At 67.8% G+C, this 12,194-nt stretch overlaps 1 protein-coding gene across 1 annotated transcript in view; it reads right to left on the reverse strand.

Annotated features, from left to right (window-relative positions):
* Nucleotides 1–492: 492 nt before the first annotated feature.
* NCKAP1L (NCK associated protein 1 like) overlaps nt 493–12,194 on the reverse strand; it is a 36,694-nt gene continuing 24,992 nt past the window's right edge. Inside the window, 18 exon segments of the mRNA XM_058861137.1 lie at nt 493–667; nt 1,653–1,742; nt 2,536–2,645; nt 4,237–4,353; nt 4,443–4,502; nt 4,505–4,535; nt 4,628–4,708; nt 5,240–5,322; nt 5,441–5,518; nt 5,521–5,527; nt 6,234–6,331; nt 7,208–7,338; nt 8,447–8,665; nt 8,877–9,008; nt 9,753–9,892; nt 10,906–11,025; nt 11,100–11,232; nt 11,887–12,084. Coding sequence (XP_058717120.1) covers nt 545–667; nt 1,653–1,742; nt 2,536–2,645; nt 4,237–4,353; nt 4,443–4,502; nt 4,505–4,535; nt 4,628–4,708; nt 5,240–5,322; nt 5,441–5,518; nt 5,521–5,527; nt 6,234–6,331; nt 7,208–7,338; nt 8,447–8,665; nt 8,877–9,008; nt 9,753–9,892; nt 10,906–11,025; nt 11,100–11,232; nt 11,887–12,084 — 1,951 coding nt within the window. The 3' untranslated portion in view covers nt 493–544.

A 12,194-nucleotide genomic window follows, 5' to 3' on the forward strand; every position in this document is an offset into this window, starting at 1 on the left:
GTCAGCTCCGGGGGGTCCGGGATGGGGTCCGGGGGTGCGGTCAGTTCTGGGGGGTCCGGTCGGGGGTCCGGGGGGTCCAGGCGGGGTCCGGGGGTCTGGTCAGCTCCGGGGGGTCCGGGATGGGGTCCGGGGGTGCGGTCAGGTCTGGGGGGCGCGGCCGGGGTTCCGGGGGGTCCGGTCGGGGGTCTGGGGGGTCCGATCAGTGCCGGGGGGTCCGGGCAGGGGTCTGGGGGTCCGGTCAGGTCTGGGGGGCGCGGCCGGGGTTCCGGGGGGTCCGGTCGGGGGTCTGGGGGTCCGATCAGTGCCGGGGGGTCCGGGCAGGGGTCCGGGGGGTCCGATCAGCTCCGGGGGGTCCGGGATGGGGTCTGGGGGTCCGGTCAGTGCCGGGGGGTCCGGTCGGGGGTCCTGGGGGTCCGGCCAGCTCCGGGGGGTCCGGGATGGGGTCCGGGGGTCCGATCAGGTCTGGGGGGCGCGGCCGGGGTTCCGGGGGGTCCGGGGGGTCCGGTCAGTGCCGGGGGGTCCGGGCAGGGGTCTGGGGGTGCGGTCAGGCCTGGGGGGCGCGGCCGGGGGGGTCCCGGCACAGCTGGCGGAAGGCGTTGCGCAGCAGCACGTAGGGGAAGCAGCTCTCCAGCATGTCCAGAGTCAGGAAGGACGATTCGGACACGATCTGGGGGGCGGGGGGCTCCCATCAGAGCCCCCTCCCCTCCTCCCGACCCCCCCCCCACACACCCCCCACCGCGGCTCCCCGGCTCCAAATTGAAATATTTGCATTTAAATTGCTTCCAGCAGGGCCGGGCGCTCCTGGAATGACAATCCCGGGGCTGGGGGGGATCAGAGGTGCGACCCCCCCTCCCCCGGCATTTCAGACACTTCCAGAGGGGTCAGGGATGGGTGAGACCCCCCCCCGGCATTCCAGACACTTCCAGAGGGGTCAGGGATGGGTGAGACCCCCCCCCCGGCATTCCAGACGCTTCCAGAGGGGTCAGGGATGGGTGAGACCCCCCCCGGACACAGCTGGAGCCGCTGGGATGGGGCGGGGGGGCTGGAGCCCACCCTGGGGACATCGGGAACCTCCTGGGGACATCGGGAACCACTGGGGGACATCAGGAACCGCCCAGGGGACATCGGGAACTGCCCTGGGGACATCAGGAACCACCCTGGGGACATCAGGAACTGCCCCGGGGACATCGGGAACTGCCCCAGGGACATCAGGAACCACCCTGGGGACATCGGGAACCACCCGGGGACATCGGGAACTGCCCCAGGGACATCGGGAACCACCCTGGGGACATCGGGAACCACTGGGGGACATCAGGACCCGCCCAGGGGACATCGGGAACTGCCCCAGGGACATCGGGAACCACTGGGGGACATCGGGAACTGCCCTGGGGACATCAGGAACCACCCAGGGACATCAGGAACCTCCTGGGGACATCGGGAACCACCCGGGGACATCGGGAACTGCCCCGGGGACATCAGAAACTGCCCGGGGACATCAGGACCCGCCCAGGGGACATCAGGACCCGCCCTGGGGACATCAGGACCCGCCCAGGGGACACCCCAGAGCCTCCCAAGGGTGGGCTCACCCCAGGGCCACCCACGGGGACCCCTCGGGGGCTGTGGCCCCCCCAGACCCCCCCAGGTGCCCTCACCAGCTGCAGCAGCAGCAGCAGCGAGTCCTGGTTCCGAACACGAGCCCGGTCCGGCTCCTGCGCCAGCTGCAGGAGACTGCCCGAGGCCAGCTGGGGACAGCGACACACGGGACAGGGATGGGGACAGGGACACATGGGGACAGCGACACACGGGGACACGATGGGGACACACGGGGACAGCGATGGGGACACACGGGGACAGCGACACACGGGACAGGGACAGGGACACACGGGGACAGCGATGGGGACAGCGATGGGGACAGCGACACACAGGACAGGGACAGGGATGGGGACAGTCAGGGACAGCGATGGGGACAGCGACACACGGGACAGGGATGGGGACACACGGGGACAGCGATGGGGACAGGGACACACGGGGACAGCGATGGGGACACACGGGGACAGCGATGGGGACAGGGACAGACGGGGACACAATGGGGACACACGGGGACAGCGACACATGGGGACAGCGATGGGGACACACGGGACAGCGATGGGGACACACGGGGACAGGGATGGGGACAAGGACAGACGGGGACAGGGATGGGGACAGGGACAGACGGGGACAGGGTGGGGACAGGGCCAGGGAGGTGACAGGGCCAGTCCCGGGGAGGGGACAGGGACAGGGAGGGGACAGGGACAGTCCCGGGGAGGGGACAGGGACAGGGAGGGGACAGGGCCAGTCCCGGGGAGGGGACAGGGCCAGGGAGGGGACAGGGACAGGGAGGGGACAGGGACAGTCCCAGGGAGGGGACAGGGCCAGGGAGGGGACAGGGACAGTCCCGGGGAGGGGACAGGGCCAGGGAGGGGACAGGGCCAGTCCCGGGGAGGGGACAGTCCCGGGGAGGGGACAGTCCCGGGGAGGGGACAGGGACAGGCTCACCAGCAGGAACTCCTTCAGGTGCGTCTCGATGTTTTTGTTGTGGAGGGTGAAGAGCGCGGCCGACACCTGCACGATGGCCTTGGCCAGGCAGTGCAGGTTGTTGTTGTGGCCTGGGGACACCGAGGGGACATCGGGGACATTGGGGACACGGCTTGGGGGTGATTAAAAGTGGGGAAATGGAGGATTCGGGGAGCTTGGGGACACAGGGGCACAGCTGGGGACAACGCTGAGTGTCCGCAGTGCCACCTCCCTCGGTGACAGCGCCGGTGTCCCCCTGCTGCGAGGATGGGACAGTGACAACAGCTGGGACACGGGACAGGGGACACGGGGACACAGGAGAGTGGGACACAGGACAGGAGGACAGAGGGACAGGAGGACAGGGGGACACAGGGACACGGGGACATGGGGACATGGGGACACAGGACAGAGGGACACAGGGACACGGGGACACAGGGACAGGAGGACACAGGACAGGGGGACACGGGGACACGGGGACACAGGAGAGGGGGACACAAGACAGGAGGACAGAGGGACAGGAGGACAGGGGGACACAGGGACACGGGGACACAGAGACACGGGACAGGACAGGAGGACAGGGGAACACAGGGACACGGGGACACGGGAACATGGGGACACAGGACAGAGGGACAGAGGGACACGGGGACACGGGGACAGGAGGACACAGGGACACAGGGACAGAGGGACACGGGGACACGGGGACAGGAGGACACGGAGACAGAGGGACAGAGGGACACAGGGACACAGGGACAGAGGGACAGAGGGACACGGGGACAGAGGGACACGGGGACACGGGGACAGGGTGACACAGGGACACGGGGACACGGGGACAGGAGGACAGGAGGACAGGAGGACAGAGGGACACAGGACACGGGGACAGAGGGACACAGGGACATGGGGACACAGGGACACGGGGACACGGGAACATGGGGACACAGGACAGAGGGACACAGGGACACAGGGACACAGGGACACGGGGACAGGGTGACACAGGGACACAGGGACAGAGGGACACAGGGACATGGGGACACAGGGACACGGGGACAGGGTGACACAGGGACACAGGGACAGAGGGACACAGGGACATGGGGACACAGGGACACGGGGACAGGGTGACACAGGGACAGAGGGACACAGGGACACAGGGACAGAGGGACACGGGGACAGAGGACACAGGGACACAGGGACAGAGGGACACGGGGACAGAGGACACAGGGACACAGGGACATGGGGACACGGGGACAGAGGGACACAGGGACACGGGGACAGGGTGACACAGGGACAGAGGACACAGGGACACAGGGACAGAGGGACACGGGGACAGAGGGACACAGGGACACGGGGACAGAGGGACACAGGGACACAGGGACACGGGGACACGGGGACACAGGGACACGGGGACACAGGACAGAGGGACACAGGGACATGGGGACAGAGGGACACAGGGACACAGGGACAGAGGGACACGGGGACACAGGGACAGAGGGACAGAGGGACACAGGGACATGGGGACACGGGGACACGGGGACAGCCCTCACCGTCCAGCTCGGGGTTGTAGAGGGACGCGGGGTCAGCGGCCAGCAGGGGCAGGGACACGGGGACACGGGGACACAGGGACACAGGGACAGAGGGACACAGGGACACAGGGACATGGGGACACGGGGACACGGGGACAGCCCTCACCGTCCAGCTCGGGGTTGTAGAGGGACGCGGGGTCAGCGGCCAGCAGGGGCAGGGACACGGCCACGAACACCAGCAGCAGACAGGACACCTTGTAATCCTCCTCGGGGGACGAGCCCTCTGCAGGGGACAGCCGGGTGACAGCCGGGTGACAGCGGCTCCGGGTGACAGCCACACCTCCCCCCGTGTCCCCCAGAGCCCCCCCGGACCTGTCCTGCTGCCGGCCAGGGCGGCCACCAGCGCCGGGTCCACCTCGCACGGGATCCCGCGGCCGAGGCCAGCTCGAAGATGCTCAGGGTGACCTGGGGACACACGGGGGGGGACACTCGGTGTCACTCGGTGTCACTCGGTGTCACACGGGCTGGGTGGCCCCTCCCCTGTCCCCTGTCCCCACCTGGATGTCGGTGTCAGGGGTCACCACGTCCGCCAGGCACTCGATGGGGCCCATCAGGAAGGGGCAGCGCCGGGAGAACACCTGGAAAGGGGTCGGGGGTCCCGGAGGGTCAGGGGGGTCCCGAACCCCCAAATCGGGGGGTCCCGGAGGGTCAGGGGGGTCCCGACCCCAAATCGGGGGGTCCCGGAGGGCTGGGGGTGGGGGTCAGGGGATCCCGCCCCCAAATCCGGAGGTCCCAGAGGGTCGGGGGTGGGGTCAGGGGGTCCCGGAGGGTCAGGGGTGGGGTCAGGGGGGTCCCAGAGGGTCGGGGGTGGGGTCAGGGGGGTCCCACCCCCAAATTCGGGGGGTCCCGGAGGGTCAGGGGGGTCCCGAACCCCCAAATCGGGGGGTCCCGGAGGGCCGGGGGTGGGGTCAGGGGGGTCCCAGAGGGTCGGGGGTGGGGTCAGGGGGGTCCCGCCCCCCAAATCGGGGGGTCCGGAGGGTCGGGGGTGGGGTCAGGGGGGTCCTGGAGGGTCGGGGGTGGGGTCAGGGGGGTCTCGCAGGGTCGGGGGTGGGGTCAGGGGGGTCCCGCAGGGTCGGGGGGTCCCGGGGTGGGGTGAGGGGGGGTCCCACCTCCCTGAGGCCCTGCTGGGCCATGGCGCGGAAGCTCAGGATCTCCCCGATGATGGTCATGCGCTTGAGGACGTTCTCGGCCGCTGTGGGGACACGCGTGTGACAGGTGTGACAGGTGTGACACGTGTGACATCTGTGACACGTGTGACACGTGTGACACCCCCGGGGGACACCCCCGGACCCCTCCCCAGCCCCACTCACAGCTCAGGCGGGGCAGCAGCGCCGGCCTCTGCTCGGCCCTGCAGCAGCGCAGCTGCACCAGCGTGTCCATGTTCTCGCCACCAGCTTCTGTGGGGACACCGGGGACACCGTGGGGACACCAGGGGACACCAGGGGACATCAGGGGACACCAGGGGACATCAGGGGACACCAGGGGACATCAGGGACATCAGGGACATCAGGGGACATCAGGGACAACAGGGGACACCAGGGACACCAGGGACATCAGGGACACCGTGGGGACATCAGGGGACACCAGGGGACATCAGGGACACCAGGGGACATCAGGGACACCGTGGGGACACCGTGGGACATCAGGGGACATCAGGGGGGCATCAGGGGACACCGGGAGCCTGCAGGACCTGGCACCTCCGGCCCTCCCGCAGAGCCCAAGGGGTGACAGGGACGGGGTTGGGGTGGCCCTGCCTGTCCTGTCGCTGTCCCCTGTCCCCAGCCCCTGTCCCCTGTCCCCAGCCCCTGTCCCCAGCCCTGTCCCCTGTCCCCAGCCGCTGTCCCCTGTCCCCAGCCCTGTCCCCTGTCCCCAGCCCCTGTCCCCTGTCCCAGCCGCTGTCCCCTGTCCCCAGCCCCTGTCCCCTGTCCCCAGCCCTGTCCCCTGTCCCCTGTCCCCTGTCCCCTGTCCCCAGCTGCTGTCCCCTGTCCCAGCCCTGTCCCCTGTCCTGTCGCTGTCCCAGCCTGTCCCCAGCCGCTGTCCCCTGTCCCCAGCCCTGTCCCCTGTCCCCTGTCCCCTGTCCCCTGTCCCCTGTCCCTGCTGTACCTTCAGCTCGGTCACCTGGGACCCCACGTGCCACATCAGGTTCTCGCTCAGGAACCGCATCCCGTAGGGCCCGATCAGCTCGGCCAGAGCCCGCATCTCTGCGGGGGGGACACGGGGACACGGTGGGGACATGGGGACATGGGGGGGGACACGGGGACACGGGGACACGGGGGGGGACAGGGGACACGGGGACACGGTGGGGACACGGTGGGGACACGGGGGGGACACGGGAGGGGACACGGGGGGGGACAGGGGGGACACGGGGACACGGTGGGGACACGGTGGGGACACGGGGACACGGTGGGGACACTGGGGACATGGTGGGGACACGGGGACACGGGGGGGACACGGGGACACAGGGACATGGTGGGGACACGGTGGGGACACGGTGGGGACACGGGGACACGGAGGGGACACTGGGGACATGGTGGGGACACGGGGGACAAGGGAGAGACACGGGGGGGACACGGTGGGGACACGGGGACACGGGAGGGGACAGGGGGACACGGGGGGACACGGTGGGGACACGGGAGGGGACAGGGGGACACGGTGGGGACACGGGGACACGGGGGGGACACGGGGGGACACGGTGGGGACACTGGGGACACGGGGGGGACAGGGGGGGACACGGTGGGGACACTGGGGACACGGGGGGGGACACGGGAGGGACAGGGCAGTGACGCGGGAAGGGACAGGAGGTGACAGGAGGTGACCCCAGCAGGGACAGGAGGGGACAGGAGAGGACAGGAGGTGACCCCAGAGGGGACAGGAGGTGACCCAGGAGGTGACAGGAGGTGACCCAGAGGGGACAGGAGGTGACAGGAGGTGACCCAGGAGGGGACAGGAGGTGACAGGAGGTGACCCGGTGGGGACAGGAGGTGACCCAGGAGGGGACAGGAGGTGACAGGAGGTGACAGGAGGTGACAGGAGGTGACAGGAGGTGACATCCCCCCCCCGAGCTCCCCGGTCCCCACCGGACACGTCGGAGAACTCGGCGGCGCTGAACGGGGGTGGCTCCTCGCGGGGCGCGGTGACAAAAGCCTGCAGGGCTGGGGACACCAGCACGGCCCCGCTGCTGGCCTGGCGCAGCAGCGCCTCCAGGTACCTGGGGGACACCGCGGGGACAGTGGCACCCGCGGGAGTGGCACCCACGGGAGTGGCACCCGCAGCAACAGGAGCCAGGATCGGGGGACTGGAAACAAACTCAGGGGACCAGGATTGGGATTTGGGCTCTGGGGACAGGACTGGGGCTCTGGGGACAGGATTGGGGCATTGGGGACAGGACTGGGGCATTGGGGACAGGATCGGGGCTCTGGGGACAGGATCAGGGCATTGGGGACAGGATTGGGGCATTGGGGACAGGATCGGGGCTCTGGGGACAGGATTGGGGCATTGGGGACAGGATTGGGGCATTGGGGACAGGATTGGGGCACTGGGGACAGGATCGGGGCATTGGGGACAGGATTGGGGCACTGGGGACAGGATCGGGGCACTGGGGACAGGACTGGGGGATTGGGGACAGGATCCAGGGATTGGGGACAGATCCAGGGATGGGGACAGGATCCAGGGATGGGGACAGGATCCAGGGATTGGGGACAGGATCCAGGGATGGGGACAGGATCCAGGGATTGGGGACAGGATCCAGGGACAGGGGACAGGATCCAGGGACAGGGACAGGATCCAGGGACAGGGGACAGGATCCAGGGATTGGGGACAGGATCCAGGGATTGCGCTGCAGGGACCACGAGCTGCTGCCACCACCCCCATTCATCCCCGTGTCCCCACTGCCACCACCACCACCCCCATCCCCATGTCCCCACCACTCTGTCCGTGTCCCTGGGGGTGGCACTCCCACCACCACTCCTATCCCCGTGTCCCCACCACCCCAGCTGTGTCCCCGTGGGTGGCACTGCCATCCCTGTGTCCCCACGGTCGTGTCCGTGTCCCCGTGGGTGGCACTGCCACCATCACCACTGCCATCCCCGTGTCCCCATGGCCGTGTCCCCGTGGTGGCACTGCCATCCCCATGTCCCCACCACCCTGTCCATGTCCCCGTGGTGGCACTGCCATCCCCGTGTCCCCAGGGCCGTGTCCATGTCCCCGTGGTGGCACTGCCATCCCCGTGTCCCCACCACCCTGTCCGTGTCCCCGTGGTGGCACTGCCATCCCCGTGTCCCCACAGCCGTGTCCCGTGTCCCCGTGGTGGCACTGACCAGTCGGTGTAGATGGCCGTCAGCGTGGGCTGCCCGCTGGCGTCGCGGGGGTGGCTCTGCTGGAGCAGCACCGTGCGCAGCAGCCGCGCCGTGTCCAGGGCCACCAAGTGTCCCAAGCTCTGCACCAGCCCCATGTAGGCCACCAGCCCCGCCAGCACCTCCGAGGGACGGGCCACCTCCTGCGTGGCCTGGCTGTAGCCAGCCATGGCCACGATGGCCCTGAGGGGACATGGGGACAGTGAGGGACCCCCCGCGTGTCCCCCCCGGCCCCACGTGGCCACCAGCCCCGCCAGCACTTCCGAGGGACGGGCCACCTCCTGCGTGGCCTGGCTGTAGCCAGCCATGGCCACGATGGCCCTGAGGGGACACGAGGACAATGAGGGACCCCCCGTGTGTCCCCCCGGCCCCGGTGGCCCCGGCCGGGCCCCACCTGGCCAGGCGCGTCTCCAGGTGGCTGCTCAGGTACTCGGCCGGTGTCACCGTGTGACCGAAGACGGTGAAGTTGGGGACGTGGTTGAGGCTCAGGGACAGCTCGGACAGGGTCAGGTGCAGCTTGTCCATGCTGGGGGGACAATGGTGGTGTCACCCCGTGGGGACAATCACGGTGTCACCAGACAATCGTGGTGTCACCCCATGGGAACAATCGTGGTGTCACCAGACAATCGTGGTGTCACCCCATGGGGACAATCACAGTGTCACCAGACAATCGTGGTGTCACCCCATGGGGACAATCGTGGTGTGGTGTGGGGACAATCATGGTGTCACCAGACAATCACAGTGTCACCCCAAGGGGACAATCACAGTGTCACCACACAATCACAGTGTCATCAATCACGGTGTCACCAGACAGCCACAGTGTCACCCCGTGGGGACAGTCAGTGTCACCCCGTGGGGACAGTCACAGTGTCACCAGACAGTCACAGTGTCACCAGACAGCCACAGTGTCACCCCATGGGGACAGTCACAGTGTCACCAGACAGTCACAGTGTCACCAGACAGCCACAGTGTCACCCCATGGGGACAGTCAGTGTCACCCCGTGGGGACAGTCACAGTGTCACCAGACAGCCACAGTGTCACCAGACAGTCACAGTGTCACCCCGTGGGGACAGTCACAGTGTCACCAGACAGTCACAGTGTCACCAGACAGCCACGGTGTCACCCCGTGGGGACAGTCACGGTGTCACCAGACAGTCACAGTGTCACCCCGTGGGGACAGTGCCACCCTGTGGGGACAGTCACAGTGTCACCCCGTGGGGACAGTCAGTGTCACCCCGTGGGGACAGTCCCCCCGCGGGTGACACTCACGTGGTGCTCAGGGTCCTGTCCCGCCGCTGGCTCTCTGTCCCCGGTTTGTCCCTGTCGGGGTCCCCCTTGCGGGGCGGCTGCTTCGGGCTCTTCTTGCCGCGGGCTCTGCTGACGGTGGCCGCGCAGTGCTTGGGCAGCAGCTGCAGGGTGGGGACAGGCTCGTGGGGACATGGGGACACCCCAAACGGGGCCACCAGCACCTCAGCCAGGCCACCGTCCCCCTGGGCTGGCTCCGGGGACGCCCTGCCAGGTTTTGTCCCCATGGAGAAACGTCCTCGTCCCCAGGGTTCGGTGGGGACAGGGGGCCAAGGGGACAGAGAGGCCATGGAGACCCCAAAGGTCCTGGAGACCCCCGAGGTTCTGGAGACCCCTGGGGCCACCAAGATCCCAAAGGTCCTGGAGACCCCAGAGGTCCTGGAGACCCCAAAGGCCACCAAGCCCCAAAGGTTCTGGAGACCCCAAAGATCATTGAGCCCCCAGAGGTCCTGGAGACCCCAAAGGTTCTGAAGACCCCGAAGGTTCTGGAGACCCCAAAGGTCCTGAAGGCCCCAAAGGTTCTGGAGACCCCAAAGGTTCTGGAGACCCCAAAGGTCCTGGAGACCCTTGGAGCCACCAAGACCCCAAATGCCCCAAAGGTCCTGGAGACCCCAAAGGCCATCAAGACCCCAAAGGCCACCAAGCCCCCAGAGGTTCTGGAGACCCCAACAACCACCAAGACCCCAAATGTCCTGAAGGCCCCAAGGGTCCTGGAGACCCCAAAGCCCCCAGAGGTTCTGGAGACCCCAAAGCCCCCAAAGGTCCTGGAGACCCCAAAGCCCCCAAAGGTCCTGGAAACCCCAAAGCCCCCAGAGGTTCTGGAGACCCCAAAGCCCTCAGAGGTTCTGGAGACCCCAAAGCCCCCAGAGGTTCTGGAGACCCCAACAACCATCAAGACCCCAAAGGTCCTGAAGGCCCCAAGGGTCCTGGAGACCCCAAAGCCCCCAGAGGTTCTGGAGACCCCAAATCCCCCAGAGGTTCTGGAGATCCCAACAACCACCAAGACCCCAAAGGTCCTGAAGACCCCAAAAGTGACCAATCCATCTGAATGTCCCAGACCCTCCCCAACCCCCCTGAGGTCCCCCTGAAGGTCCCGGAGCCCCCCAGCCCCCGTCACCTGCTGGCTGAGGTTGTGCTGCTCGGCGCAGGCGTCCAGCACGCAGCCGCTGCCCACCCGCCCCAGCTCCTCCAGGAACCGGTGGCACAGCCCCAGCGCCGCCGCCTCCAGCTGCGGGTGCTGCCAGGGGGGACCCTCAGAGCCGGGGACGGCGCTGGGGGACCCCCAGGACCCCCCCCCGGGGTGTCACCAACCTCCTCGGGGCACATGGGGTGGGGGCAGCGCGAGAAGTGGGCGCAGAGCAGGGGGAAGGCGATGGAGAAGCGCAGCATGGACGGCTCCTCCAGCGCCGCCGAGAACATCCGCTCCAGGGGACGGGGGTAGAAACTGGGGGGAAACGGGGGGGAAATGGGGGAAACTGGGGGGAAATGGGGGGGGAATGGGGAAACGGGGGGGAAATGGGGGAAACTGGGGGGAAATGGGGGGGAAATGGGGAAAAAAAAATGGGGGGGGAAATGGGGGAAACTTGGGGGGAAATGGGGGGGGAAAACTGGGGGGAAAAAAACTGGGAAAAAGGGGGGAAATTGGTGGGAAAAACTGGGGGGGAAAAGGGTGGGAAAAGGGGGGAAACTGGGGGGAAAAGGGGGGAAAACTGGGGGGGGAAATGGGGGAAAAACTGGGGGGAAAAGGGGGGAAAATTGGGGGGAATGGGGGGAAATGGGGGGGGAAAAAAGGGGGAAAAAGGGGGGGAAAAGGGGGGAAAAGGGGGGGGAAAAGGGGGGGGAAATGGGGGGGAAAGGGTGGGGAAAGGGGTACGGGGTGGGAAAAGGGTAGGAAAAGGGGAAATGGGGTGGGAAAAGGGAAGGGAGAGGGGGTTTGGGGTGGGAGAAGGGGATTTGGGGTGGGAGAAGGGGATTTGGGGTGGGAAATGGGGGTTTGGGGTGGGAAATGGGGGTTTGGGGTGGGAGAAGGGGGTTTGGGGTGTGAAATGGGGGTTTGGGGTGGGAAATGGGGGTGCAGGAGAAGGGGCCGGGCGCTGACCAGAGGTGGGACAGGTCCGAGGTCTCGTCCAGCAGCTCCTCGGGCCGGTCCAGCAGCAGCGTGTGGAACATCACCAGGCTCATGGCGCGCCCCACGTCACCGTTGGACGCCAGTGGCAGCGGAGCCTTGGCCACGCTCGTGTAGGCCTGGGGACACCGAGATGGGGACAGTGGGGAGAGGGGACACAGGGACACCGTGATGGGGGACAGTGGGGACAGCGGGGACATGGTGGGGACACCGTGATGGGGACAGTGGGGACACAGGGACACGGTGATTGGGACAGCGGGGACATGGTGGGGACACCGTGA

Source organism: Poecile atricapillus, chromosome 35 (assembly GCF_030490865.1).
Source record: "Poecile atricapillus isolate bPoeAtr1 chromosome 35, bPoeAtr1.hap1, whole genome shotgun sequence".
NCBI classification, from domain to species: domain Eukaryota; kingdom Metazoa; phylum Chordata; class Aves; order Passeriformes; family Paridae; genus Poecile; species Poecile atricapillus.